A 25,703-nucleotide genomic window follows, 5' to 3' on the forward strand; every position below is an offset into this window, starting at 1 on the left:
TGACAGCAGAAAAAGGGAAATTTATTATTATAAAAAAAAATTTGTAAAAATGCCCTAATTTAGGTGGCAGACCTTCAAAAATTGAGCTCTTCATAAAACTTAGTCTGCCATAGTTAAGTGTAACAATTCTGCTATGATTTCATTGTTCACTAAAGTTTAGTTATAGTAAGAAGTGTATTTTCATTTGATTCTAAATACCCAAATTTTAAAATAACTTCCTTGAAACCTGCAAATTACTAAAAATGGCTACCAATTATTTGTTAAATAGTTAACACAAGAAAAAAGTCTGTTGTTAGAAGCATTCAGATTTTGCAAGTTTATTTCAAAATGAATATGGTCCTAAAAGTCAAAGCTATAGATTTGGGGATAACAAAGTGATGTCTTCAAGATATTAATCAGTAAATTTATTGTTGCAAACTTAATATAAATACCATGCTATACGTAAAATCATGTATATGATCAGAAGCTAGCACTATACTTAAATAATAATGTATTCAATGGATTATTTTTAATCAACATCCATACCTAGTCTAGAAATTCCTTTAATGTTTCCAAAAAAACTTTATGCTCGAACTTTTGAAATCAACTTACTACATGTAGCAATAAAAAATTAGCTGAAACGTATATTTTTTGTCAAGCCTGCAACTTTTGTCACTGAAATATTGACATAGGGATAGTGATTTGGAGGCCATGACGATTTTAGTTTATTTTTAGCTTTATATATCAGAAGGTGAAAGACCTGGGTGCTTCATACTTTGTTTATAGATGCCTTATATTAAGAAGTTTTGGTCTGTCACATGTCCATGGTCCTTGACCTCATTTTCATGGTTTAGTGACTACTTAAAAAAGAAGTAAACAGTTTTTGTAATGGTAATTTCTCTCTTATTATGAGCATAAGAATACCTTTATTGGTATGTGCATACTTTGAGAGATCCTTATGTCTGTCAGACAGTTTTCAATTGACCTTGACCTCATTTCATGGATCTGCAATCAAGACAAATTTTTGGTGGTCAAGTCCATGTATCATATACTATAAGCAATAGGTCTACTATAGTAGTGTATGGAAGGATTGTGAAGTGTACATGTCCAACTGACAAGTGTCATTATACTATCGCAAACAAAATTTTGGGATTGTATAATGGTATGATGTCGTCGTCTCTTATCTGAAGACACATTTGTTACGGACAATACTTTTAGTTTACATGAATCAATCTCTTTGAAATTTTAATATAAGAAGGTTCAATACCACAAAAGGAAAGTTGGGATTAATTTTGGGGATGATGGTCCCAACCTTTTAGGAAGGAATAAGGGGCCCAAAATAAGTATTTTCTACTTGCTGGATAATAACTTGTGTATAAGTATTTCAATTGCTCTAAAATTGTACAACGATGTTCATTTAGATAAGTAGAAAGTTTGGAGACATTTTGGGATGTTTTGGTGCCAACAGATTAGGAATTAAGGGCCAAAAACAAGCATTTTTCTAGTTTCCAGCAGAAAATGTATGGATCTCTCCAAAATGTACTTCAAGGTTTCATACTACAAAAGAAAGTGTAGGGTATTAACTCCAAGGGGATTCAAAAAGTTAGAAAAGGGGGCAATTTTTTTAAGGGGTTGAATTGTTTTTTTTTTTTATTTTTCAAATTTCAAATTTTTGAAAAGTTTCAAGACAAAATCTTTAATTGCACAGTATTGCACAAAAAAATACATTTGTAAGATTTTTAGAGGTTTTTGGTGTTTTCAAATTGGTGTTGTAAACGTAAAATTCCGAGCGTTCATAATTTATAAGTAAACACCATATTTGTAGAAAATATCAGTCCTGATGATTTATTCACATTACATGCATGACATGTACTATACAGACGTTACATACAATACAAAATACACGGCATACACTCCGATAGTACAAACATTCAGCCATCTTGTTCCTCCGGCAACACATCTCTCTCTCTCACGTCACTATCACACAACGTCAAAAATACGGGAAACAACGTTAACACTGTTTTGCGACATTACGGACATGAAGACAAACTCACAATCACAACACTACTCCCTCTTTTCAAGAATATTTCGTCCTCGAAATAAAAGTTAATCAAGACGAATTGCGTTTTCTTGTTTTCCAGTTCATCTCAGGTAACATTGACGATCCACAGATGCATACATCACGTGCATAACTGTTCTCATTGACGTTACTATTTCTGAATTGGGTCAACACATTTCCGCGTATGAGTTCTTTATGTGTGAAGTTCTTTCCGTATACTGGTCTCGATAATCCAGTATCGGTTGAAACTCTAGGTTTCTCATAATTGTTTTCATCATTGTTTTTAGAAGTATCAAACTGTACGTCACTTTGCTCAAAGTGTGTCCATTTTCGAACGCTAACTTCTTCTACCTCACCAAGGGGCTTTTGTTCAACGTTTGGACTTCCAAACTTAAAAACTTTTGCAACTGCAGCCTCAGTTGCCTCAACAATTCCATTAAGTTCCTCATATTTCAATTCTACCTTTCTAACGCTAACAACATCTGTTCCACCGGTAACCATTGTCTGCTTTTCAACGCACGGAAGCTCCAAGATAGCTATCTCTCCGTCCAAAACTTTCGCAACTTCAACCTCAGTTGCCTCAATAACGTCACAAAGTTCCTCATGTTTCAATTCATATGATTCACCGACGTAATAAACATACTGTTCACTCGGATAAACGAAATTATTAGGTACATTTAATTTACCAACAGTATAATTGTCTTTTTCCAATTTCTGGTTACTAGAATATAAACTAATGTCATTTTGCATATCAACGTCAGTATTTTCAGAAACTTTATTCTTCCGAACATCATTCTCTGTGAAATTCATATTACGCTTATTACCTATTTCAAAATGTTTCTCAAAGTTACTGCCTTCAGTGCAACGCGATTTCTCTACGGACTTTAAAGATCGTCTACAATGTTCCTGCCACAATATTTCTTTGATAAGTTCACTAACTGTTGACGGTTCTTTAGTCAGAACTCTATATCCAATGTCACCATCAGGGTATCCATATATAGCATACTCAGTAATCAGCTTCACTAATAAATCTTCGTCCACACCAGGGAACGATTTCCGAACATTTATCTCAGTTCTACATACGTACTCTTGAACGCTTTCACTTGTAAGCCTAGTTATATTTCTCAATTTCATTCTACAAATCTGAGCAGTCTCAATATCACCAAATCGACTTTTCAAAGCAGAATACAAAACAGATACATTATAGAGATCTCTGTGTGGTAAATACGACACATATTCTAAAGCTTTACCTCTCAGTGAAGTAACCAAATAAAAAGCCATATCACTAGATGACCATTTAAAACGTTCAGCAAAGATAGAAAATTTCATCCAGAAACCTTCAAAAAGTTCAGTACCGTCAAACTCTGGTAAATCACACCAGCTCATGGTTAATATATATCAAAATGCTGACGAATATAAGTTATAGACATACACAATTATTTATAGATAAACGTAACAATGTTGATTTCTTTCAAATTTGCACCTTAGAATATCATTTTATTCTTAATGCTAACACCGAACAAAAAGATATAATTAATTTCCCTCCACTTTTGCCGACTAAATACTTCTCTGTGAATTATGTGGTCGAATCTGTTTTAATTCCAATATCAAATTTAAAATGGTGAATCTTCGTATTCCAGTGCCGTATCGTCCTTCTGTTGTAATGTATACATTTGGTCACAATCGTAGTGTCGAATAAACTTGTTTACGGTACCTTCATTGTTTAATTTCATATTTCCTCCCCTCTTTAAATGCATTCCGTCTGTATAAAAATATAAATCATCTGTTTGCGTAGATCCGTTTCTGTTCGCTGCCACCAATGTTGTAAACGTAAAATTCCGAGCGTTCATAATTTATAAGTAAACACCATATTTGTAGAAAATATCAGTCCTGATGATTTATTCACATTACATGCATGACATGTACTATACAGACGTTACATACAATACAAAATACACAGCATACACTCCGATAGTACAAACATTCAGCCATCTTGTTCCTCCGGCAACACATCTCTCTCTCTCACGTCACTATCACACAACGTCAAAAATACGGGAAACAACGTTAACACTGTTTTGCGACATTACGGACATAAAGACAAACTCACAATCACAACATTGGTCTACATTAAGGTCCAAAGGGTGTAATATTAATTTTGTTTGATTTAACTAAAAATGAATTTTTCGGGTGCTTTGATATGCAGAATCTAAACATGCTTTTAAATTTTTGATTATTGACCAAGTTTTCAAGATGGTCCAAATTGGGGTCCAAAATTTCTTTGTTTGATTTCAAAATTGATTTCTTGGGACTCTTTGATATGCTGAATCAATCCATGGTCATGCATTTTGATTTTGGATATTGTACGATAAAAGGTAAATTTAATTTTTCTTAGTTCATAAGACCACATTCATTCTGTGTCAAAACCTATGCTGTGTGAACTTTTTAATCACAATCCAAATTCAGAGCTGTATCAAGCTGGAATGTTGTGTCCATACTTGCCCCTACTGTTCAGGGTTCGACCTCAGAGGTCATATAAAACTGCGCCCTGCGGAGCATCTGGTCTGACCTCCTCATTTTCATGGTTCAGTGGTTTTGTTCAGTTTTTGTGTTTTGGTATGTTTTTCTTATACTGTATGCAATTTACTATATTGGTGAATGGAATGATTGAGATGTACATGTCAAACAGGCAGATGTCATCTTACCTCATTTTTATGGTTCAGTGGTCGAAAGTCACGTTTTTGAGTTTTGGTCGATTTTTCTACATGTTTATCCTATAGGTCAACTATATTTGGTGTATGGAAATATTTTATGATGTACATGTCAGTGTTGCAGGTTTTATTTGATCTTGACCTCATTTTCACGGTTCATTGCTCAGAGTTAAGCTTTTGTGTTTTGGTATTTTTTTTCTAAGCTATAAGTATAAGCAATAAGTCAGCTGTATTTGTTAACATATATGGAAGGATTATTAGCTGTTCATGTCTGCCAGGCATGGTTCATTATTGAACTTAAGTCTGTTTCTTAGTAACAGTAAGCAAAAGGTCAGTTTTTATTAATAGTAAACATGTTAATTCCATCAATTTAGCAAATCATTTTTTTACTCAGGTAGATTAACCAGTGAGTGATAGATTTCTCTTCCAAGAAATATAAAGGTTCCAGTGAATAAACTAAACAGAGAACTGTTGTATTTATTCAATGGGACAAATGAACTGCCAAAAAGTTTAAATGGACAGGCAACTTGGGTTCGCAATAATATATATATATAACAGATATATCATGTTAAGGAGGGTTTTTTGCGAAAAATACCAGTCAAGAGAATGTTAAGTTTCACGAGCTGTAAGGTGAGGGAAATTCATTCTCAAGACTGGTATTTTTCGCAAATACCCCTCAAGAACATGCTATATCTGTTTAATTACACTGAATGTTAATATTCAAAAACGCATTGATGAACGTGACGTTACAAGCGTCCAGTCGGATAGAGTATTTTTTGGCAAATACCACGGCAGAGAGGGTAAAAAAAGGCAACATTGGCACTAATATTGATTTTGTCGTTAGCAAATTAAAACATAACTAAATTTCATTATCTTTTGAGGCGAGATGTATAGAGACACAGACACATTAACTTTTATTTCTATAGGAGTCGCTCTTCACTATACTACTACCTGTCGATACATTTATTTTTGGCATTGCACAAGTCATGTCTTCTTTGACTATTAATGACGTTAAAATACTAAATCCCTGTGATGTGTTTTAGTTGATTTTAGTCTCTGATGCATGATTTTTTCTATTAATTGGTTTTGGCTTTTAACTAGCTGTCAGTAACTGCGAGTACTCTCAAATCGTATTTTCTTGTTAATTCGACCTGTTGATACTGTTTATAATGCTTTTTTGTTATTTTTTTATTTATATGGATCTTGTCTGTACACCAGCTTTGATTATTTGTAATATCTTCAATTTTTTCACTTATTCTTACAACATTTGTATAAACTTCAAGATTATAAAAAACAGGTTTTTTTCTAAAGTGAACATTGATTGGTTAAATATTTCTCAGTGTGTTTGAATTTGTTTGTTAGCTTTTTGGTCATGAATGTTTGTCTCTAATATTTAATTTACTGTGCATTTGTATTCAGATATCGCAGATCAAATTTATTCGTTCATTGTGTAATCATACGTTTTTTGATTGAGTTAAGTCTGCCAATTGATATTTTATTGTATGTTTTTTTATGTTGTGATATTATGCTATTGTTTCAGAAAAATGGAAGGTTTGGATCCATTAAAACGTTTAATCCCGCTGCAAATGTTTGCACCTGTCCTAAGTCAGGAATCTGATGTACAGTTGTAGTCGTTTGTTTATGTAATATATACGTGTTTCTCGTTTTGTTTATATAGATTAGACTGTTGGTTTTCCCGTTTGAATGGTTTTACACTAGTAATTTTGGGGCCCTTTATAGCTTGTTGTTCGGTGTGAGCCAAGGCTCTGTGTTGAAGGCCGTACTTTAACCTATAATGGTTTACTTTTTAAATTGTTATTTGGATGGAGAGTTGTCTCATTGGCACTCACACCACATCTTCCTATATCTAAATCCTTTTGGCAAATACCCCGGCGACGTTAAAAAATGGACGATATTCATTTGATAACAGTAAATTGGTGAAAAATACACTGGCTATCAACCAATCAAAATCCAGGATTCTTACATAAGGTGTAAGCCTTTGAAGCATGTTTGGTTGAGATCACAAGAAAAATGGAAGTTGCTTGCTTGTTAGTCCCCTACAGACGAAGGGGGCTTTAAGTGTTGCACTCCTTTCATCCATCAATTTTCCACACTTTTTTCTTTATGCTTAATATATTGAGTAAAGGTACTTTGACTCTGAAAATGCATTCAAATAATCAGTTTTCATTACTTTTTTTTGTCATTTAGCTGATTGCTTGAACATATTGACCTGATATATGTTGTAAAGTTTATACATTGACAAGTTATAGGTCAAGTTAGAATTTTGTTCCAATTCAAAGAATTTTTAACTGGTAGGGAACTATGTTTTGCCTAGAAATTCTCACAGAATGTTTGTTTCATATAACATTGAACAACCTTGTAATAACGTTTCAAATAACTGAACAAGGACACAGAATTTTGATTCAAGATAAAAACAAATTTATTGTTCATATATTACATATATATTGATTTACTTTTAAGCACTCACAGATTTTTTATTTTAAATCTTTAATCTATCAAATTGGCATGATCTTTCCGATATAATATAAAAAAAAACAGTTCATAAACTTTAAAAAGTTAAAAATTGTCAGTGTTCAAAAACTAAAAGAAAGCTGATAAGAAAATATATGTAAATATGCAATCAAAATGAACAAACACACATACTGTGAAAGACTAATTTGTAAGTGTAATAACAAATTTCAGATATACATAAACGATACAAATAATGAACAAATAATGATAAAAGAAACAAATCCATAGCATGGACGGATATTTTTGAACATCTGTCAATAAATACTGTTAAAAAAACTTGAGCTCTCTTGATTGTTTATGCTAGAACTGCTGATTTCTGTCGCTGCATTCCAGTAAGTGTTAAATTTCTTTCTAGTTCAGATTGTGGTTTAACTTGAAGTTTTTTACGGACATCCATACATCTGTTATCAAGGTTTAATGAATTAATCTTGAGGGCTAGATCGTCATTGATTCTGTGAAGATTGTTCTCCAAACCATCAAGTGCATGTCTGAAAATAAATAAATCTCACATAAAGTTTTGTTCAAATATCAAGTTTATGTTTCCAATGAGTGAATTATGATTTCAAGACATATAAGCATGTTTTAAAAGACTTAGAGAGTAATGTAAATCTAGAAAAAATTAGATCAATCAAAGTAAAAGGTATATGAAAGTAAATAAAATTGAGAAAAATAGTAAATAATTCAGTTGTATACATGCAAAAGTTTAATGATATTTTAACCCTGTGTATTGACAAAAATACTGAATAATTTAGTTGAATAAATGCACATGTAAGAATACTTAAATGTAGAAAATGAAACTTACTTTGCTTGTTTACATTTTTCTTCCAGAGCTCTCTTTGTTGCCTCCAATTGTTTAACTTCATCAGTTAGACCATACTGTGGAGCATCTCTACATAATTCTACATTTGGACGGTATGTCCTGTTCTCCAAACGAGTCTGGGCAAGTTTCATTGGTGCATCCTTAGCACGAATCTTCTCCTCAATACCTCGAATATCATTTTCAAGTTCAGCGATTTCTTCCTCAGTCTAAAAAATAATGTATACAACTAAATTATTGTGTTACATGACAAAGCATAGCAATATGTTTTTTAATCAAAATAATAAAATTTGATATTTATGCTCATGAATGATTTATCAACTATAACATTTTTCAATACTCTGAAGCTTAACAATTCATAGAACTCATTAATTTACAACAAAAGAAAAATCATGTTTTCCAAAGTGTTCTTCTTTCAGCAACTGATGTTTTGAATTTAAATTCTACATCCTTTATATATATAAAACTTTCAGATATATTTTAGGAACTGGTGTGTTCTATTAAATTTCACATCTTTTGACTTCCATAATAGACCAGTCAGCTGTCATAAATCATGAACCTTTCATAATGCTTAAATTGTTTTTTGAATATTTATGTGAGTTTGAGCTTATTAAAATACAAATATTCTTACATTTTTCTTTTGCCAATCCAGTTCATCCTTTGCCCGCTCAAATTCATGGATCCTTCTTCTGTATGCATATTCTGTTGCAATTTTCTGGGCTTCTAAATCATTGGCAGTTTGTTGGAGTGTGTGATGGATTGCCTCACGTAGACGAGTTGATGATTTCATTTCTGCTTCAGCACGATCTTTGTTATATCTGGAAAAATCTTCCCACTGTTGGGGAGTTGTGCTTCTACAATAAAAAAAATACATTGCTATTAAGTTAGCTTTTTTTTTTTTTTAAATTGCATCCAAAGTGATATGGTTTAGATGTTTATGTGTCACCATTCAAAAGAATAGAACTATAAAATATTAAATAATAATAGAAAAGATTCAAGAAACTGTCATTGTCTGCATGAAAATATCTAACAGGAAAAACTGAACTACCCTTAGCCCAAAAATTATCATATTTATTTGTTTTAAATTGAGTACAAAAACTATATTCATGACCAAATATGAAAGTAGTATATCATGTTAACTTAAATGTACATGTATGTATATTTAGTCTTCAAAATAATCATACAAAGTCTAAGAATAACAAAATAAACACCATTTAGATACATGAAGGATGCATTTAGTCTATGAAAACGAGGACATCTTGTGATAAAGACATTCATTAAAGAGTATTTATAAAAATGTACAAGAAACAATGCATTTTTATGTAAAAGTGAAAATCCACTTTAATATTAGATAATGTGTCATCATAATTTGTAAATGGTGCAAATGGTTTATATTTTGAGTGATATACATTTGTACTTAAAATTGATAATCAAAACAATGTTGAATTGTTTTATAATTGCATCAAAACTTCCAAGAACCAATACAGCAATGTACAACAAATGTACAAATGTATCTTTTTTTCAATATGTTTAAGAAAAAAACATAGTTTGGTATTTGATGACTTAAAAACAGCAATTTTCTACTTGAATATCGTATGGAAATTGGAAATTAAATACATGTTCCACACAAAAGATGTCAGATAAATCAATTTATATATTATGTCAGCAATGTAATCTTACCCTTTGGGAACACGGAGGGAATCTGGTTTGAAACTGATGTTAGATGATCTATCTGTTAAATTATACTGGTCAATATCAATACCAAGTGCAATATTTTTATCTTGTAAATCAGCCTGTATCTGTTGACGAGCCTCTTGGAGTAAACACAATTGTTCAAATGCATCTCCAATCCTTGACTGTAGTGCTTTCTTGATACCATCAATTACTTCAACTTCCTACAAAATATATCCATAATGTAATTTCTATTCATGCATTAATAATGTTATTTTTGTATATAAATACACAAAGCATTGATTATCATTCTCAAAAGATAACCTAAATGTACATGTACATCTCTCTTGTGAAACTAAAGATCACAATGTTTTAGACATAATATTCAAGGTACAGTCCTACATGTACTTAGTTTTTAATTTGATGAACAATAAGACTTTTACCCATATCAATTTTGCAATGAAAAATAAAATGTTCCAAACATGGAGAGTTGTCTCATTGACACCTTATACATATGTACCACATCTTCTTATATCTACAATGTACATGTTTGTATAACCAGGACTTTTAACTTTATTTACCTTATGTAACTGGTTTTCTACTTCATCTTGAACTACATCAATATGTTGTCTTCCTTCTCTTAATGTTAGACATTCAATTGCAACATCTGTTGGCAAATTTTTAGCTTCTAAAGATTCTTCTGTAAGTTCTTTTGCTTCTGAAAGGTCAGCAATTTCTTTGTCAATATCAGCTAATGTCTTTTCTAAGATTTCTTTCCATGTCCTGATATTATCTACTCGGTCTCCAAGCCTCACATTATTGGAATGTTGATCCCATTTTGTTTGGTTATCAGTTTCATTCCTGAGAAATCTGCTTTCCTGACGAACTTGACCAGATGCATCTCTCTGCCTCTCAGCATTGGTTGAGATTGTGTAGTTACTGGTAAACCAATCTGGAGGCTGATACCGAGTTGTGGATCTTAGTTCTGTTGCCATTTTGCCTAAAATTATATAGAAATAAACATATATTGTATGTAATTAATTAAATTGTCCACAAGAAATTCAAAATAGATCATCCATGAATACAAACTAGTAAGTTTAACAAATGGAATACATTTTTAAAGCCTCATGTACTACCAGATGCCTGTTTTTTGTCTCAAATTAAATATTTTTTTCAGCAGATCACAAGATATTTGCTTATAAACCTCACTGCTATTTGGAAATCTATGCTGTACCTCTTGGATCATTGACATCATACAACTATCACTTTTCAATTGTTGTGTCAGATACTTTCTATTATGAAGTTTTACAGGAACCTTTGTGATGTCCAGTAATTACAGATGAATAACAATGAGGTGTTAAAATTCAAGATGAGATGTACATTCATGAATCATGTAGATCATGTAGATAGTGAAACTCAAGTTTAGGGTTAAGTTCTTATAACTTTACATTTTGACTACTGATGGTATGACTTGGAAGCAGTGCCTTCTTTGTTCATTTTAGTCACTGCATTTAGAAAAAGAGAACATCTGTGTTGAAAATTGGTATACAAATAAGACAGTGTTTATCTGTCAACACCAAGATGTCAAGAGCAATGAATAAATCGATGAGTCTGGTGTGGTGTAAATTAAGTTTCAAGGTGTACGAATCAATGTCTACAAACATATTTAACTTAACTGTCTTATTCTGAATCAAGGGTCATTGAAAATTATTGAGCTTACCTAAAACTGCTTGTCTATTGCACTCGGTTAGTTTATTATGTGATTGCTTTCAGTTTCTAACCAATATGCTGTTGTTGCTAATGAAACATCAAACCTAGTGGTTTGTAACAGTTAATTTAATTGGCTAAAGTATATTACAATAACCAATGAAAAATATCAATACTAATTTTGATAAGTTGAAAGGTCAATTTCCATAGTGACGTCCGCATCAATACTTTACCTGGCGGACAAAAATATTAAAGTAACAAAGGAAAATAACTCTGATTGACAATTTATTATCAGACAAATCAGTGTGTCTATAACTCTATTTACTTGCGAATACGTTTAAAAACAAGGGAAAGAACAATCACAATCAATAATATTGCTGTAATATATATATATATAAAAAAACAAAAAACACCAAAGACCCACCGTAAATAAATATAAAAAAACCCATATCAAGCAGATAGATCTACAAACAACAAAAAAATATGATAATTATAGATTATCATACAAGACTCATAACTTAGGACTTGGATACTGGTAATCCTTGCCCAATAGTTATACAACCCTAAAAAATCATAATACCAGGCAAAATAAAAAAGAGAAAAGCAGATTTTTTGTGTATGAATTATTATTTAATAAAAAGATTATATTATTTTTATGTTTTTGAAATTTTGTAGATCTAGGATCAACGATTATATTTATAGGTAGCAGGGATACTGTGACGGAATGCAAGGCTACAACAGTTGACTGACGGGATGTTGTAGTTTTCTTATACCCAATAAATGTACCTAAAGAGTTTAAGACTACTTTCTGATTTTTGTTTATCGACACTAGAAAAAGCCACGGTTTGTGAAGAAAAGAGTCATGCTTAATTACTGAAATCTTCACCGTGAATTCTAGTATTTTAGTTAAATTTTAGACAGTTTTCGTGTAAAACGAAAGTGGCCGCATTCGTGTTCATCCTTAATATTGAAATGTAACTTGTATTTTATGATAATACATAAAATATATAAAGGTTGAGGATGAACACGGATGCAGCCGCTTTCATTTTTGACAAAAAACATCTGAAAAGTGACATTTTTCGGCATATTTGGTAGATTTTTCATATTTGAGCTTGAATCGGATCATTTTAAATGACTAGATCAGTTAAAATCTTTTACATAAACTAATTGATTTAAATGAAATAGACACTTAAGTGTTTAAAAAGTGGTCAAAATCTTTCGTTAGATGAAACTGAAATTTGAGGTCAAAATTGGTCCTTACCGAACCTACTCCTTTCTCCCTGTGAACTGTTTGCGAACGTTATAAATCGGACCCAGCATGTTGGTCCCGGCAGAACTAAGTTCACAGCAGAGTTTACATGCATATCATATATTATCATTTTCTCTTTCTGATTATGCATTTGATTTGTCACTGGACGTTAAACATCCCGACATCTGTCATCAAAATCATTATTTTAATGTCTGCGAGCCGAAGTGTGACCTATAAAAAAAAACGTCTAAGAGTATATCATAATGCATGTGCATCGGTGCTAACCAATTCCGTAATGTTTTGCATATAGTTGTACTTAAATCTAGGAATATGAGTTCACTATTTGGACACTCATATTACTAGGAACTGGTTACTAACGTGCATTCACTTTTAATGTTGAAAATAATGATTGGATTGCCAAATAAGTTACATTTTTCATACTTTCAGCTGCTGACTTTGGCAAAGTTGTTTTTTTGTGTTTTGCTAGAAATCCTTTCACATTTTTTATTCGGAAGAAAACCCTCTCGTGTAAACAAGTTAGGAACTGATATAAATTCAGAACCGATTTAGGTTTTCGAACCATGCAATGTATTTTTTTTCTGATGAAAAAAGGGGTATAATTTCAAAACATAAAGCATACAAAAAATTCAAAGGTCGAAATTTAAAGGAAGTTGGCAAGGGTGTAGTATAAGATTTAGGATGTTAATAATGATTAGAATGAATGACAAATTATTTAGGTTTTGGCATAACTGCAACTTTTCAACATTTAAAATACCAATTTATATAATTAAAGAACAAAAAAACGTTTAAATTGAAAATTATTCCTTCATTTTCACACCTACACATAACTTTGAAATAACCCAACATAAGTAATTAGCGGCCGATGGATAATTATTAATTGCATTGCCTTAAGGTATAAAATGATTTGTATCGGAACTATAGACAAGACGAGACAAGACAAATGTTTCATTACAAAATCTAAAAAAATTCGTTACACACTAAAACACAATTAAACAACAACTAAGAGCCACTTTACAGAGCTAAGATAGACTATACAACAATTTAGTATAATCCAAACCCTGTTAGAACTCTTATTTAGCATTAAATACATTTTTTCTTTAATAAATTTTAACTATAGAATAGAATGGTCAGTATATCATAAATGTTAAATTAATGAAAATTTAATTATAATATATACAGTGCATCATTTTGCTAACCTCATGGAGTTCGGGTGCACCCGACCCCATCCCATTACCTTTGTATCCATCTATGTTCACAGTTATGTTTGTCACAGTTTTACTTATAACATTTTGATTCAATTTTAACTGTAATTTAAAAGACATTCATACTTTAAATTAGTATGGCATCACAAAGTTCTAATTCTTTCTTGACTTGGTGATGTGTTTTAGAATATTCATAGTTAACATGCTTCACATTTTGTAAAGGCACTTGTCGTTGTTGGCGACTATTTGTTAACTAACTATCTATATTTCTTTTATATTTTATTGTAGTTTGGTTGCTATCACATTAATGTATATCTCAGATTCAACATAGCGTTTTAAAAGTTTTATGCATACATATACTTTTAGTTGATAAAATTGAGAAAGGAAATGGGGAATGTGTCAAAGCGACAAAAACCCGACCATAGAGCAGACAATAACCGAAGGCCTCCAACGGGTCTTCAATGTACGAGAAACTCCCGTTTGAGTCGACTTATCTTCAGATATAATTGAAAAATATGCCAAAGCGTTTTGATAAAGACTGCAGAATAAGCATTTTTATCACCTCAAGTACACACACAGTTAAATCTTGATTCATTAGTCAAGATGATACCATTTGACTCATGGAGTGTAGCAGACGCGCAAAGTATCCACTCCTGACACGGGGATGAGACTTAACTTTTTACTTGCTACGAGTCGTCAACACTGGAAATCAATTTGATGACTCGTGTTAGGAAATTGCCAAGATCTCTGCGAGGTGAAAGACCCGTTTGACAACTCCTTTGGGGATAGCAATGCCAAATTAAAGCTTGTGCTCCTATTCAACATACAGTCGTCGTTATACCGTTTCAGCTCAAACTTTCAACCCATTCAGCTTTATCAACGCACTAATCATCTATAAAAGATTTGGGTTTTTTTGGCCAAAAACTTATGGGATATTTGTCACTGGACGTTTATCAAACAGACAACAATACTCAGTGCATCGACATATATGTAAATGTGATAGAAACATAGTATAAGTGATCAAATAAATATAATTCATGATTATAAAACAAACTAGATGTGTCTCACAAAGTTGGAAAATCACATGTGGACACAAACATGATGTTAGTCTCACATATCAAAAATAAGCTCAAAATCTGGAGGCGAATAGAAAAGTTACCATATTTATGTGATTTTCAACAATTTGCAAAGTTTTTAATCCTTTAATTTGGCAAAAGTTAGCGGAGCGGAACGAAATTTAAACTTGATCTATAACTCATCATAGTTAGCTCACATACAAAAAATCAGCCCAATATCTGAAAGCATTCAGAAAAAAAATTCGTAGATCTGTGATTTTAAATAATTTATCAAAGTCCATAGCCCGTAATTTCGGCAAAAATTAGCAGAGCGAAACAAACCTTAACTCGATCTGTAACTCATCTTGGTAAACTCATATGCCAAAAATCATCCCAATATCTGAAAGAGTTTAGATAAAAGGTCCGTCTAACTATGATTTTCAACAATTTATCGAAGTCCAAAGCCCGTAATTTCGGCAAAAACTAGCGGAGCGGAACGAGACTTAAACTTGATCTGTAACTCATAATGGTTAACTCACATACCAAAAATCAGCCCATCATCTGAAGGCGTTTTAAAAAAAACCAACCTCTGTATAATGGTTTGTTGTCGCTTGCGGAATGACGGAATGACGGACATGGGTAATACTTTATAGAACCGACAACTTCGTTGCGGGGCCATAAAAATGAAACATTGTTGTGCACTTATTATAGTTTTAAAGTCGTAGCAGTTAAGACTACACATTGTATGCATGAGTTTGGAATATAAATAATAATGTATCAAACCAATAATAATTTGAGTTTTAAAACAAATAGTTGTTGTGACTATATACATGATTTGGGACTACTATCATGACTAAGTTTACATAGCATAAAAGTACCAAACATGATCATGAAATTAAGTGACATTGATATTTATACTGTTAGATTGTGTTGTAGAGAACAGTTTTGGTCAATTGTTCTCTGAAGTCTACGATTGTAGGACATTCTTTAACAACTTGTGGTAGCTTGTTCCATAGAACTATTCGATTAGGGGACTTTAACAACTTGTGGTAGCTTGTTCCATAGAACTATTCGATTAGGGGACTTTAACAACTTGTGGTAGCTTGTTCCATATAACTATTCGATTAGGGGACTTTAACAACTTGTGGTAGCTTGTTCCATAGAACTATTCGATTAGGGGACTTTAACAACTTGTGGTAGCTTGTTCCATAGAACTATTCGATTAGGGGACTTTAACATCTTGTGGTAGCTTGTTCCATAGAACTATTCGATTAGGGGACTTTAACATCTTGTGGTAGCTTGTTCCATAGAACTATTCGATTAGGGGACTTTAACATCTTGTGGTAGCTTGTTCCATAGAACTATTTGATTAGGGAGGGGGTGTAGGAAACAGCCATTTGAAACCGTCGTTTGTAGTAGAATTTTGCCCAAATTTTCGGTTATAGGTTTTATTGTTCTAGTGTCTTTTGAAATAATGGAATAAGATTGGAGTATGTGACATGTTGTGTATGCGACATCACATTTATCTAAATTAATTATTTAGTAAAGTTCGACAGTTTCAAAACACAATTTATTTGCATAATTATCATAAACGTTTGTATTATCCTTACTAGGAACCCTATAGTCAGTGACACTTTTTTTTCTTTTTTTTTGGCAGACAGACATGTCATAGCACAGTAAGTAACAAAATCACACAGGACACATAAGTCCAAATTAATTAGTTCACATTCATTTGACGCCACTCAGATTTGAGAAGACTAAATCTGATATCTGGAGAAATTCTGATGATATGTGCTATATCAATTATGGAAAATGAAAATTGATTTTAGAATTCTAAGAGGAATTTCTTGTCATTACTATTTACACGGGTAGTAAGGTCGTCATATCGATGAGCGTTTAGTACAGTGATTTTGTCATAGTTTGGATAAGTTTGACATGACGGTGTTAAGTCTTTTTGATGACAATCAATGCAAAAATGTAAACATTGGGATATTTTGTAAATGGAACTTCTAATCATCAATTCAAGCTGGTAAGTACCTTTATATAAAGTAAATATGTTAGTACATCATAAGTTGTATCATATGGTTAATGATTTTACACAGAAAAAAGCTTGCGTATGTCAAAACTTAAAACTTGCTAATTGGTTTATCGTGCATAAAAAAAAGTTATTTTCTTACAGTCAGTTACATCACATATATCTTCGTGATATAACACTGCGGTGAATTATTCTGAAAAATACCTACTTTTGCAATAAATTCAAAATTACTGAAATATCTGTGTCATGGTTTGGTTCATTCGTGTCATGGTTAAGTTCATGTTCGACATGGTTCAGTTATGTAATTCTTGTCGTGTATAATGAAGAATGACTATCAAAATTAACAAAAATCGTTCCATTTGAAACATAAAAGGATATAAAAACGCACATACAATGTAGTAATATGTTATAAGTAGATGCAATATGATTGCCAACGCGATAACTGTCCACCTGAGATCAAATGATGTAGATGTTAGCAGCTACTTGTCATCGTGACGGGACATAACATCCCTTCTCTTAATGATAAAAAAATTAATTAGAAACTCCTGTTCTTATATTCATAATATTACCAATCTTTAATATGTTAATGATATCAAGAAAGCATAACTCATGAAATAGTCAGTAGCATAACAAACTCAGGAATTGTGGTTTCTCTAAGCAGCTCGCTCGCTCCTGAAGGGCGAGGTGATCCTGTACCATAAGGGACAGCCATTATGTCGGTCATTGTGAGTAAAATAATGCGATAAATCACATCTTGTGATATGCATCAATTGATAATAGTTTCTGACAGAACATGGTGTCTTTATCTGCATATAATGTACGTGCATCTTTGAACTATGTCTTGCAATAAATAACGATATATATTTAACACTATAGTTTCATTGCATATTCTAGTATTGCAATATTGAGAGGATCCTATTTTTCAATATTTGTTTCTTAATTTTTTAATCTTTTATTGCAGCAGTCATATTTTAAACATGATTCCAATAGGACTAATTAACATTACTACGTTTATTTATTTTAGAAGCCATGCAATGTTTAACAAACCCCGAAGATCTACTGCTAAACGTAAAAGTGCAATCGTGAACCCATATGATGAATTTGTACATGGTGCTCAAGGAATTCGTCAGTTCCATCGGAAAGATGAAGAAAAAATCCATCCTCATAAAAGAACATGTTATGATATCTAAAAATGTCATTATCTTGAAAATGAGACAATATATCATTTAAACTTTATGAATGCTAGAAATGAATCAAAAATCAACTTTTAAATGTATTAAATACTGATTATTTAATAAATTATTTTGTTTTACATATTTTACTTTGTCTAGTGAATGATCGAACCCAACGGAAGGACTTTCCACACATACATACTCTTGTACATCTACTCTACATCTGTCTGTGTTTCCCGCTATGGTGCTGGTTTAGTGAACGCTTGCTGTTAAACACAGCATTACATTCCATACAGTTGTAGGACTTATTCCCTCGACATTATTTGACATGTCTTGCCATTGGTTGTCTTTAAGCGAAAGCCTTGCTGCATACGGTACATTTAAACGGTTTGTAGTTTAAATGTTTACTGTTGCGATGAACTTCAAAATGTGCGTTATCGTTAAACCGTTGGTGACAGATATCACACTCTAGTCGTGTACCAGCATGGACTCTTAAATGACGACTTAGGCCGATTCTTTAAGTCTATGTTTTGCCGCAAACATCGCACATTAAAGGGTTTTAATGTCGTCCTTCATGTTCGGTCAAAGCCCATCTATCCGAGAATTTCGCTGGTCAATGCGAATAAATCAGTTGATCCCCGTGTGTTCTCATGTGGCGTGTACGACATCGTCTCTGAACAATTTAAGAACAGATGTCGCACTGAACTTAGTTGTTTTTGGCAACCCTGTTGATCGTCATTATTGTTTTCATCTAATTTGTCATCATCTTAATGAGTAAAACCACTGTTTATTCAATTAAATCAGTATCACCAACAGCTTCAAATGACCCGTTTAAAGGAGCACTAGGTGCAATTGCCTCTGAAAAATTGTATGAGTCCAAGTCAATGCATTTGTGTTAAATTTCGAGCCTTATCGTGTAAATAAATAACAAACAAAAAAAAACAATTATGAATTTGGCTGCGTTGTTTTTATGCTAAACATATTTAGTTACACAAATTGAAAAGAAGTTATAAACTACGAAATCATTGAAATATAAGTTTACAACACAGACACCGAACAGGCATTCATAAGTGCTAACTATTTTGAAAGGAAGGGTTTTACACATTTAATTTCAAAAACATATTTACTGAATTCCAAAGTTGTGACTCACCAAAAAGGTCCAGAACCTAGTGACACCACAAGTTGTCCTATGCCATATCTTACTGTTCATTTACACTATACTGATAATAGTTTAATGGTTTCAGATCTCTGGTTGTCTCTGTTCAATTTATTTACCCATTTTATAGAAACAGGCAGATATAGAGTTTGGCCTATTTAATTCATTCTATTGTTGAAGAGTTCATGTTTGTGTTGTTGTTTTTCTGTCTTATTTATGTATTTCCCACGTCGTCTTATATTTGATATTACCTAGTAAATTGAAAATGAAATAAGCAAAAATGATAAACGGCAAATATAAATAGCATAAAAATAGCATTGAATGTTCTAAGAAATTCAAATGAAGTGTACTTGTGATTTATATATCAACAGACTTACCATCTGTTTCATCTTTGTCCATCTAATAATGCGTTATGTCCTATTACAAACGATGATTTCTTGTCTAGCCAGGTCAAAATTAAGGTCGTACACAGTTTAAATGTACATGTAGCAGCCAATGTAACACGTTTTTCTTTGAATTTTAATCCTTTTTCTATCACATTTAATGATATACCACTTCATACTCAAAACTCGAAAGCAAGATTTTTTTCAGATAGTATAGAAAGTATATTACATAAGAAGTAAAATATTTGAAATAATTTAATGATACTATACACGATACATTTATCATGTTTATACAGTATTACAAAGATTTTTATTGATTCGTAATAATAATTGATAAACTTGAACATTATATCGGCTTAAATCCAAGATTGGAGTTGCAATCTTTCATATTTTAAATTCGAACTTTGAAAGTAGTTTTCTTGTAATTTCATCTATTATAGTTTTAAAACCAATAAGTCACGCGTAACTATTCGGTTTCGTAAATAGTTGAAGACTTACTATGATGTCCTCTTAATATCTTTTGATTAGTTTTGTAGTTGGGTCACTGTATCATGGACCTATAACCCCACATCTCCTTTTATTCAACATACTGGTTCAAAATTTCAAATAAAGATAAACCAACAAATGTATAGTTTTCTAGAAAAGAAAATGAAAAACAAGAATTAATTTTTGACTGGCTGCCACTTTTGAGTAGAAGTCTTTAGCTATTTGACTAGGGATGCCGTTCATGATATCCTCGGCAGAGTCAAGCATGAACATATGGAGAAAAGATTATAAGTATGTGAAACAGAAGCAACGCTTTGTCTTTTTTTTTGTAAAATTATAGCTAAAGCTAGTTGATTTTTAAATTTATATTGTAGAAAACTTATAAAAAGCGAGTAACATGACATGTTTAGTTTACGCTTTGACGATTACACCTACTAAATTTGGTTAAACAGGCGTTTTTTCTTCTCAGGCGGTAAATATATAGTGCAACTTCGTTCAATAACAGGCGCTATCTAACAAAATTTTAGTATTAAAGTGAAACACATATATATTTATTTCGATCTAAACCATGACAATCTTGACCAAAACCATGACGAATTTCTAGACTCTTAACCGAACCATGTCAATCGCTTAACCAAACCATAGCAACTCCGATATCTTGCTTATTCTGCGTTAATTTCGTGAAACAACAATTCCAATATAGATCGTTTGACCTCCAATACAGATTCAAGCATCTTACTTGCTTTTTATCTGCTGGTGTGAATAGAACTGAGGCATAAGTTTAGGGAAGCAACATAAATTAACCATGTCAAACTTATCCAAACTATGACAAAATCACTGAACTAAACGCTCCTCGATATGACGACCTTACTACCCGTGATTTAATTCCCAAACTAAATGCTAGATATCTGTTATTTCACGGGTGTCATTCGGTTTATCGAGAGAAATGATCGTGAAAGAATATCTAACGGCGGTCAAGTATTGAGCGACGATCGTGAAAGCTCTGGTAACGGACCGTGAAAGACATTTAATGAAAATTCTAGGTCAGAATCTTTGAAAAAATCGCTTAATTTTTAAAACGCGGAACAAATCCGAACAAAAAAATATGTCTATCTAAATGGTTTGACTTCCTCAACATAACTGTGAAATAAGAAAGAGAAAATATGCAGTACTTTATGAAAAACCACAAAAAGCGCAATGCATGTCTATAAAATTAGTTACAAATAACACGTTTTTTGTTACTATAATGGATATATTTCAGTTCATCGTAATATATTTGAAATTTAGTCTTTGTTGTATCTGATAGAACAATAAAATTAAGGTTTGTTCTTCTCTTAAAAGCATTTATTTGTATATGAACACCTTGAATTTGTTGAATTTCCATCAAACTTGATCGTGAAAGATCAGCCAACGCATTATTTTGATCGTGAAAAATAATGCGTGACCAGACTTATTACTAGTAATCAGAAATCAGTATTTCTTTTACCGTTTGATAAACCTGCATCTGGTTTAAGCCTGTAACTATTTTGATAAGGATGAACATTAAAGCTATCTTTTTTTATTCAACACTTTACCTCGAAAGTTAAAAAAAAAACCAACTAAAACATCTCTAAATAAGTTTGAAAGATTCAGCTCTGAGATCTGTCAAGTGCAATTCAAGCAGACACGATTTAGCCAATAATATGGATATGCAACGTTTAAACCAAAATGATATCCATCAAACAAAAAATGACAGCAAAACAGCATCTTTCATATGAGTAATTTGAGATTGAACGATAACCAACATTTTGTGCAACAGTACTTTCTTAAGTTCTGTATATACAACGCAGATGTGGATTGATTTAACTATATACTACAGACTATGGAATACCAGAGCGCAAATGCTGTAATTTCTCGTCTGCTTTACTTCTGATAGTTAATTTAATGGAACGTCTATTTTATCAAGGGTTTTACAAGAAGTGTCAAATGCGCTTAATACGCTTAATGAATTTTTGTCCATCTGATGAGTTAAGCCTTTTCAATTGATTTTTATACTTCGTTCTTATGTTGTTGTACTGTTATACCACTGTTTAAGGTTAGGGGGAGGGTTGGGATCCCGCTAACATGTCTAACTCCGCCAAATTCTTTATGTATGTGCATGTCCAAAGTCAGGAGCCTGTAATTCAGTGGTTGTTGTTTGTTTATAAGTTACATATTTGTTTTTCGTTCATTTTTTTTTATCATCAAATAAGGCCGTTAGTTTTCTCGTTTGAATTGTTTTACATTGACATATCGGGGCCTTTTGTAGCTGACTATGTGGTATGGGCCTTGCTCATTGTTGAAGGCAGTACGGTGACCTATAGTTGTTAATGTCACTTTGGTGTCTTGTGGATAGTTGTCTCATTGAGAATCATACCACATCTTTTTTTTTTAAATTATGATTGTCAATGGTTCATTAAAAGAGTGCAAGGTCAGATGAACCATGACATACAGATCTCTACAAATATCCCGTAGACCAAAAAAATGTGTTCCGATCCTTACAGTGCCTTAGAAACTGACAAATGTAAAAGTTATGCTTGACCAATTAATTCGAAACATAAGGTCAAAAGTATATGAACCCTGACCGACAGCCAGACATAGACATCTTACTATCATTCAATATATCAACTACAATTGACGTCATCATGATCATATATGAAACATGCAAACAGACATGTACACCATACACGAAATACCATGGCGCTAAAGCATACAGGTTTATATGCAAAGGCTAGACAACATAATAGTTCGATGTTATTTGAAACCTTACAGAATTCGAAAATGTACACCTCACAATCATAAAAACAGACAGTTATCCTAAAGCTTAACGAATCCGCGATACGGACTTGACCACAAAAATGAATCTTCATCCATGAAATAAGGCAAATTCGGGGTCAGGTGAATCCTGTCTGACGGACATGTAGTTTATAGGATCCAATATACAAAATGTTCGTTTCCTATAACTCGTGATAAGTGAGTATTTCACATGACAATAAAAAGCTTCATCCTACAATCATCCAACTATTTTACATTTCATTTTCTGAAAATATTAATACTTCGAAAAGCTTAAACCTATTAAGGATGTTGACCTATATAGCAATTCTCAATACCAATAACAAATATTAATTATGATATAATTGAAGAATAATTTGAACGTCTTCGTAGCATCAGAACTTTCACTATCCTTTTCACGATCTTCAAAAATGCGGTACGTGATCTTTCACGATCCAAAATATCCATTTTTGTGTAAATAATTCTTTATTTACCAAGTTTCAGATTATGTTTATACATAATAACTATAAGAACCATTTGATTAATTCAAATAGAATGCCCTTATTCGTATTAAAGTAGGTTTTCTAGTCGAATTTGTGAAAAAGTCATGTTTGTTTACATTTTTTATGTCATTGAAATGTCGAGAAGCAATCTGCCTTTTGTTGTTTTGTAATAACTATGAACTTTTAAAACTGGATATTCTCACATACTGATCATAATGTTGAACCATTTTGACAGACAGTTTTATTTTGTAGTAAATTTGTCTGTGTAATTAATTAAATTAGAATATGTATTGATCTTGCATATGTCTTCTCGATTAAATGTCTTTCACGATCCGTTACCAGAACTTTCACGATTGTCGCTCAATACTTGACCGCCGTTAGATAATCTTTCACGATCATTTCTCTCGATAAACCGAATGACACCCGTGTATTTCATTGCCAATGAAAGCTTCTTGTTAAATTTAGATCAAATTTAAAGGTAGATTTAAGATAAAATGAACAAGGAAAGTTAAAAGTTCATCGACATGATGAAAATTAAAGGAAACAGAAATGAAAGGTTATATAAGCATACAGATATTTCCCATTAAATAAATGTGCCAAATACTTCGACAGTAATCAAGTTTAATCAGTGAAGAAATAAGGCACGGGGTGTTACGTTGAGCAGTAAGCTGATCAACCCAAGTATTTGACGGACGTATTCTACATCGTTAGAAGGCAATACACACAAGGGAAAGTGATCATTATTTGTACAATTAGTTTTAACAGAAGTATAGGTAAAAGAGAGTTCATCTTCAAAGATAACAGTTACATGTTTGTATCTTCACGTGCTGAGGTAATTGGCATGCTTAGCAGCAAAATGTAAAACGGTAAGTTATTATAAAATGTTTATTTTTGTATTTTCTTTATTAACTCTGCATGCTGATAAAGTTTTTTATGTATCTTACGCTTGCAAAATATAAATAAAAATTCCGAAAAATATCATTTACAATATCAAATGACAATAGATCCCTGGCAGTATGACTTCTACTTAAGATTTTGTTTAATCTTTATTCATTTAAAATTAAGCGTTTTGCATATGTATCTTTTAAAACTTTTTGTGTCGAGTGTTCCTGATGAAGATTACTTATGGAAAACTTGTTGTTCGTTTGAAAATTAATTTAATTCTTTATTTACACTCTGCCACAATATATATACGGTATATGTCAGAGGCCAAAACAAATCAAACAACCGTAATGGAGAATAGATAGGAAACTAATAACACAAGTTTATCTAAAGATTAAAAAACTTATTATTAGGTACATAACGTATATATCCGGATTAATGTTAGTTTCTTGGTAAATAAAGATACATTATGCAATTATTGACAGTGACCTAACGACAGCTTCTTTTGCATTTTCCATACAGATGGGTATGTTATATGATAAATTGGGAATGTATTTTGTCCGACGTGCAGTGATAGTAGTATTATAGAATACATGATTTATAGATAATGATATTCAAATCGTAGCATACGTTATTTTTGTTACACACGAGCATAGTTGCAACGATGGCTGCTCACAATCATTATAATTTTAAAGGAAAAGTTTTATGATTTTGCGTAGTTTTTGTAGATGTTAGCGGCTACTTGTACACGATTTTAAATGAAAAACAACAAATCTTGTTTTTTATGCTACCATTTATCCATAGTATTATGTTTTCTGGTCTGTGCGTCCGTTCGTCCGTCTGTTCGTCGTACCGTCCGTTGTCCGTCCGCCCGTCTGCGTCACTTTAAGTTAATGCCAAATTAGAGTTTTGACCCCAATTTCACGGTCCACTGAACTCAGATAATGAAAGTGCGATATGTTAGTCCGTATCTTTTTGTGTCTATCCGAAATCAGAGGCCTGTAAATTAGTGGTTGTGGTTGGTTGGCTTGCTGTATTATCACTGAACTAGTATATATTTGTTTAGGGGCCAGTTGAAGGACGCCTCCGGGTGCGGGAATTTCTCGCTACATTAAAGACCTGTTAGTGACCTTCTGCTGTTGTTTTTTCTATGGTCGGGTTATTGTCTCTTTGACACATTCCCCATTTTCATTCTCAATTTTATTGCTGTATGACCCATTTTGTTAAAAACGTTTATTTTTTCAGTATACATCGGATAGCTTTGGCCCTTTTATTGCTCATGACAGTGTTTGCCCA

At 32.2% G+C, this 25,703-nt stretch overlaps 2 protein-coding genes across 3 annotated transcripts in view; one reads left to right on the forward strand and one right to left on the reverse strand.

The window, feature by feature from the left end:
* Positions 1–7,162: 7,162 nt before the first annotated feature.
* On the reverse strand, positions 7,163–11,558 carry LOC134693601 (tektin-2-like). The gene is made up of 6 exons (XM_063554448.1): positions 11,493–11,558; positions 10,348–10,773; positions 9,776–9,990; positions 8,727–8,949; positions 8,081–8,304; positions 7,163–7,766 (listed from the first exon to the last, which is right to left on the reverse strand). Exons 2-6 carry the CDS (start codon positions 10,759–10,761, stop codon positions 7,574–7,576), a joined length of 1,269 nt encoding a protein of 422 aa, XP_063410518.1. The 5' UTR covers positions 10,762–10,773; positions 11,493–11,558; the 3' UTR covers positions 7,163–7,573.
* A 12,518-nt stretch (positions 11,559–24,076) lies between these two features.
* Positions 24,077–25,703, forward strand: part of LOC134693613 (uncharacterized) — a 31,919-nt gene continuing 30,292 nt past the window's right edge. The window contains exon 1 of one of the 2 annotated variants that reach the window (XM_063554459.1): positions 24,077–24,391. The gene's annotated coding sequence lies outside the window, so the exon portion shown is untranslated. The remainder of the gene's footprint in view (positions 24,392–25,703) is intronic. The other variant, XM_063554454.1, reaches the window with a different exon arrangement.

This window comes from Mytilus trossulus, chromosome 1 (genome assembly GCF_036588685.1).
Source record: "Mytilus trossulus isolate FHL-02 chromosome 1, PNRI_Mtr1.1.1.hap1, whole genome shotgun sequence".
In the NCBI taxonomy this organism is placed as follows: domain Eukaryota; kingdom Metazoa; phylum Mollusca; class Bivalvia; order Mytilida; family Mytilidae; genus Mytilus; species Mytilus trossulus.

Excerpts from the sequence above, each read along its gene's own strand:
- LOC134693601 (XM_063554448.1), bottom strand. The coding sequence starts at position 10,761 with ATGGCAACAGAACTAAGATCCACAACTCGGTATCAGCCTCCAGATTGG. Across the intron at positions 8,305-8,726 it reads TGGATTGGCAAAAGAAAAAT|ACTGAGGAAGAAATCGCTGA; the intron begins GTAAGAATATTT and ends ATTATTTTTTAG. Across the intron at positions 7,767-8,080 it reads GAAAAATGTAAACAAGCAAA|ACATGCACTTGATGGTTTGG; the intron begins GTAAGTTTCATT and ends ATTTATTTTCAG.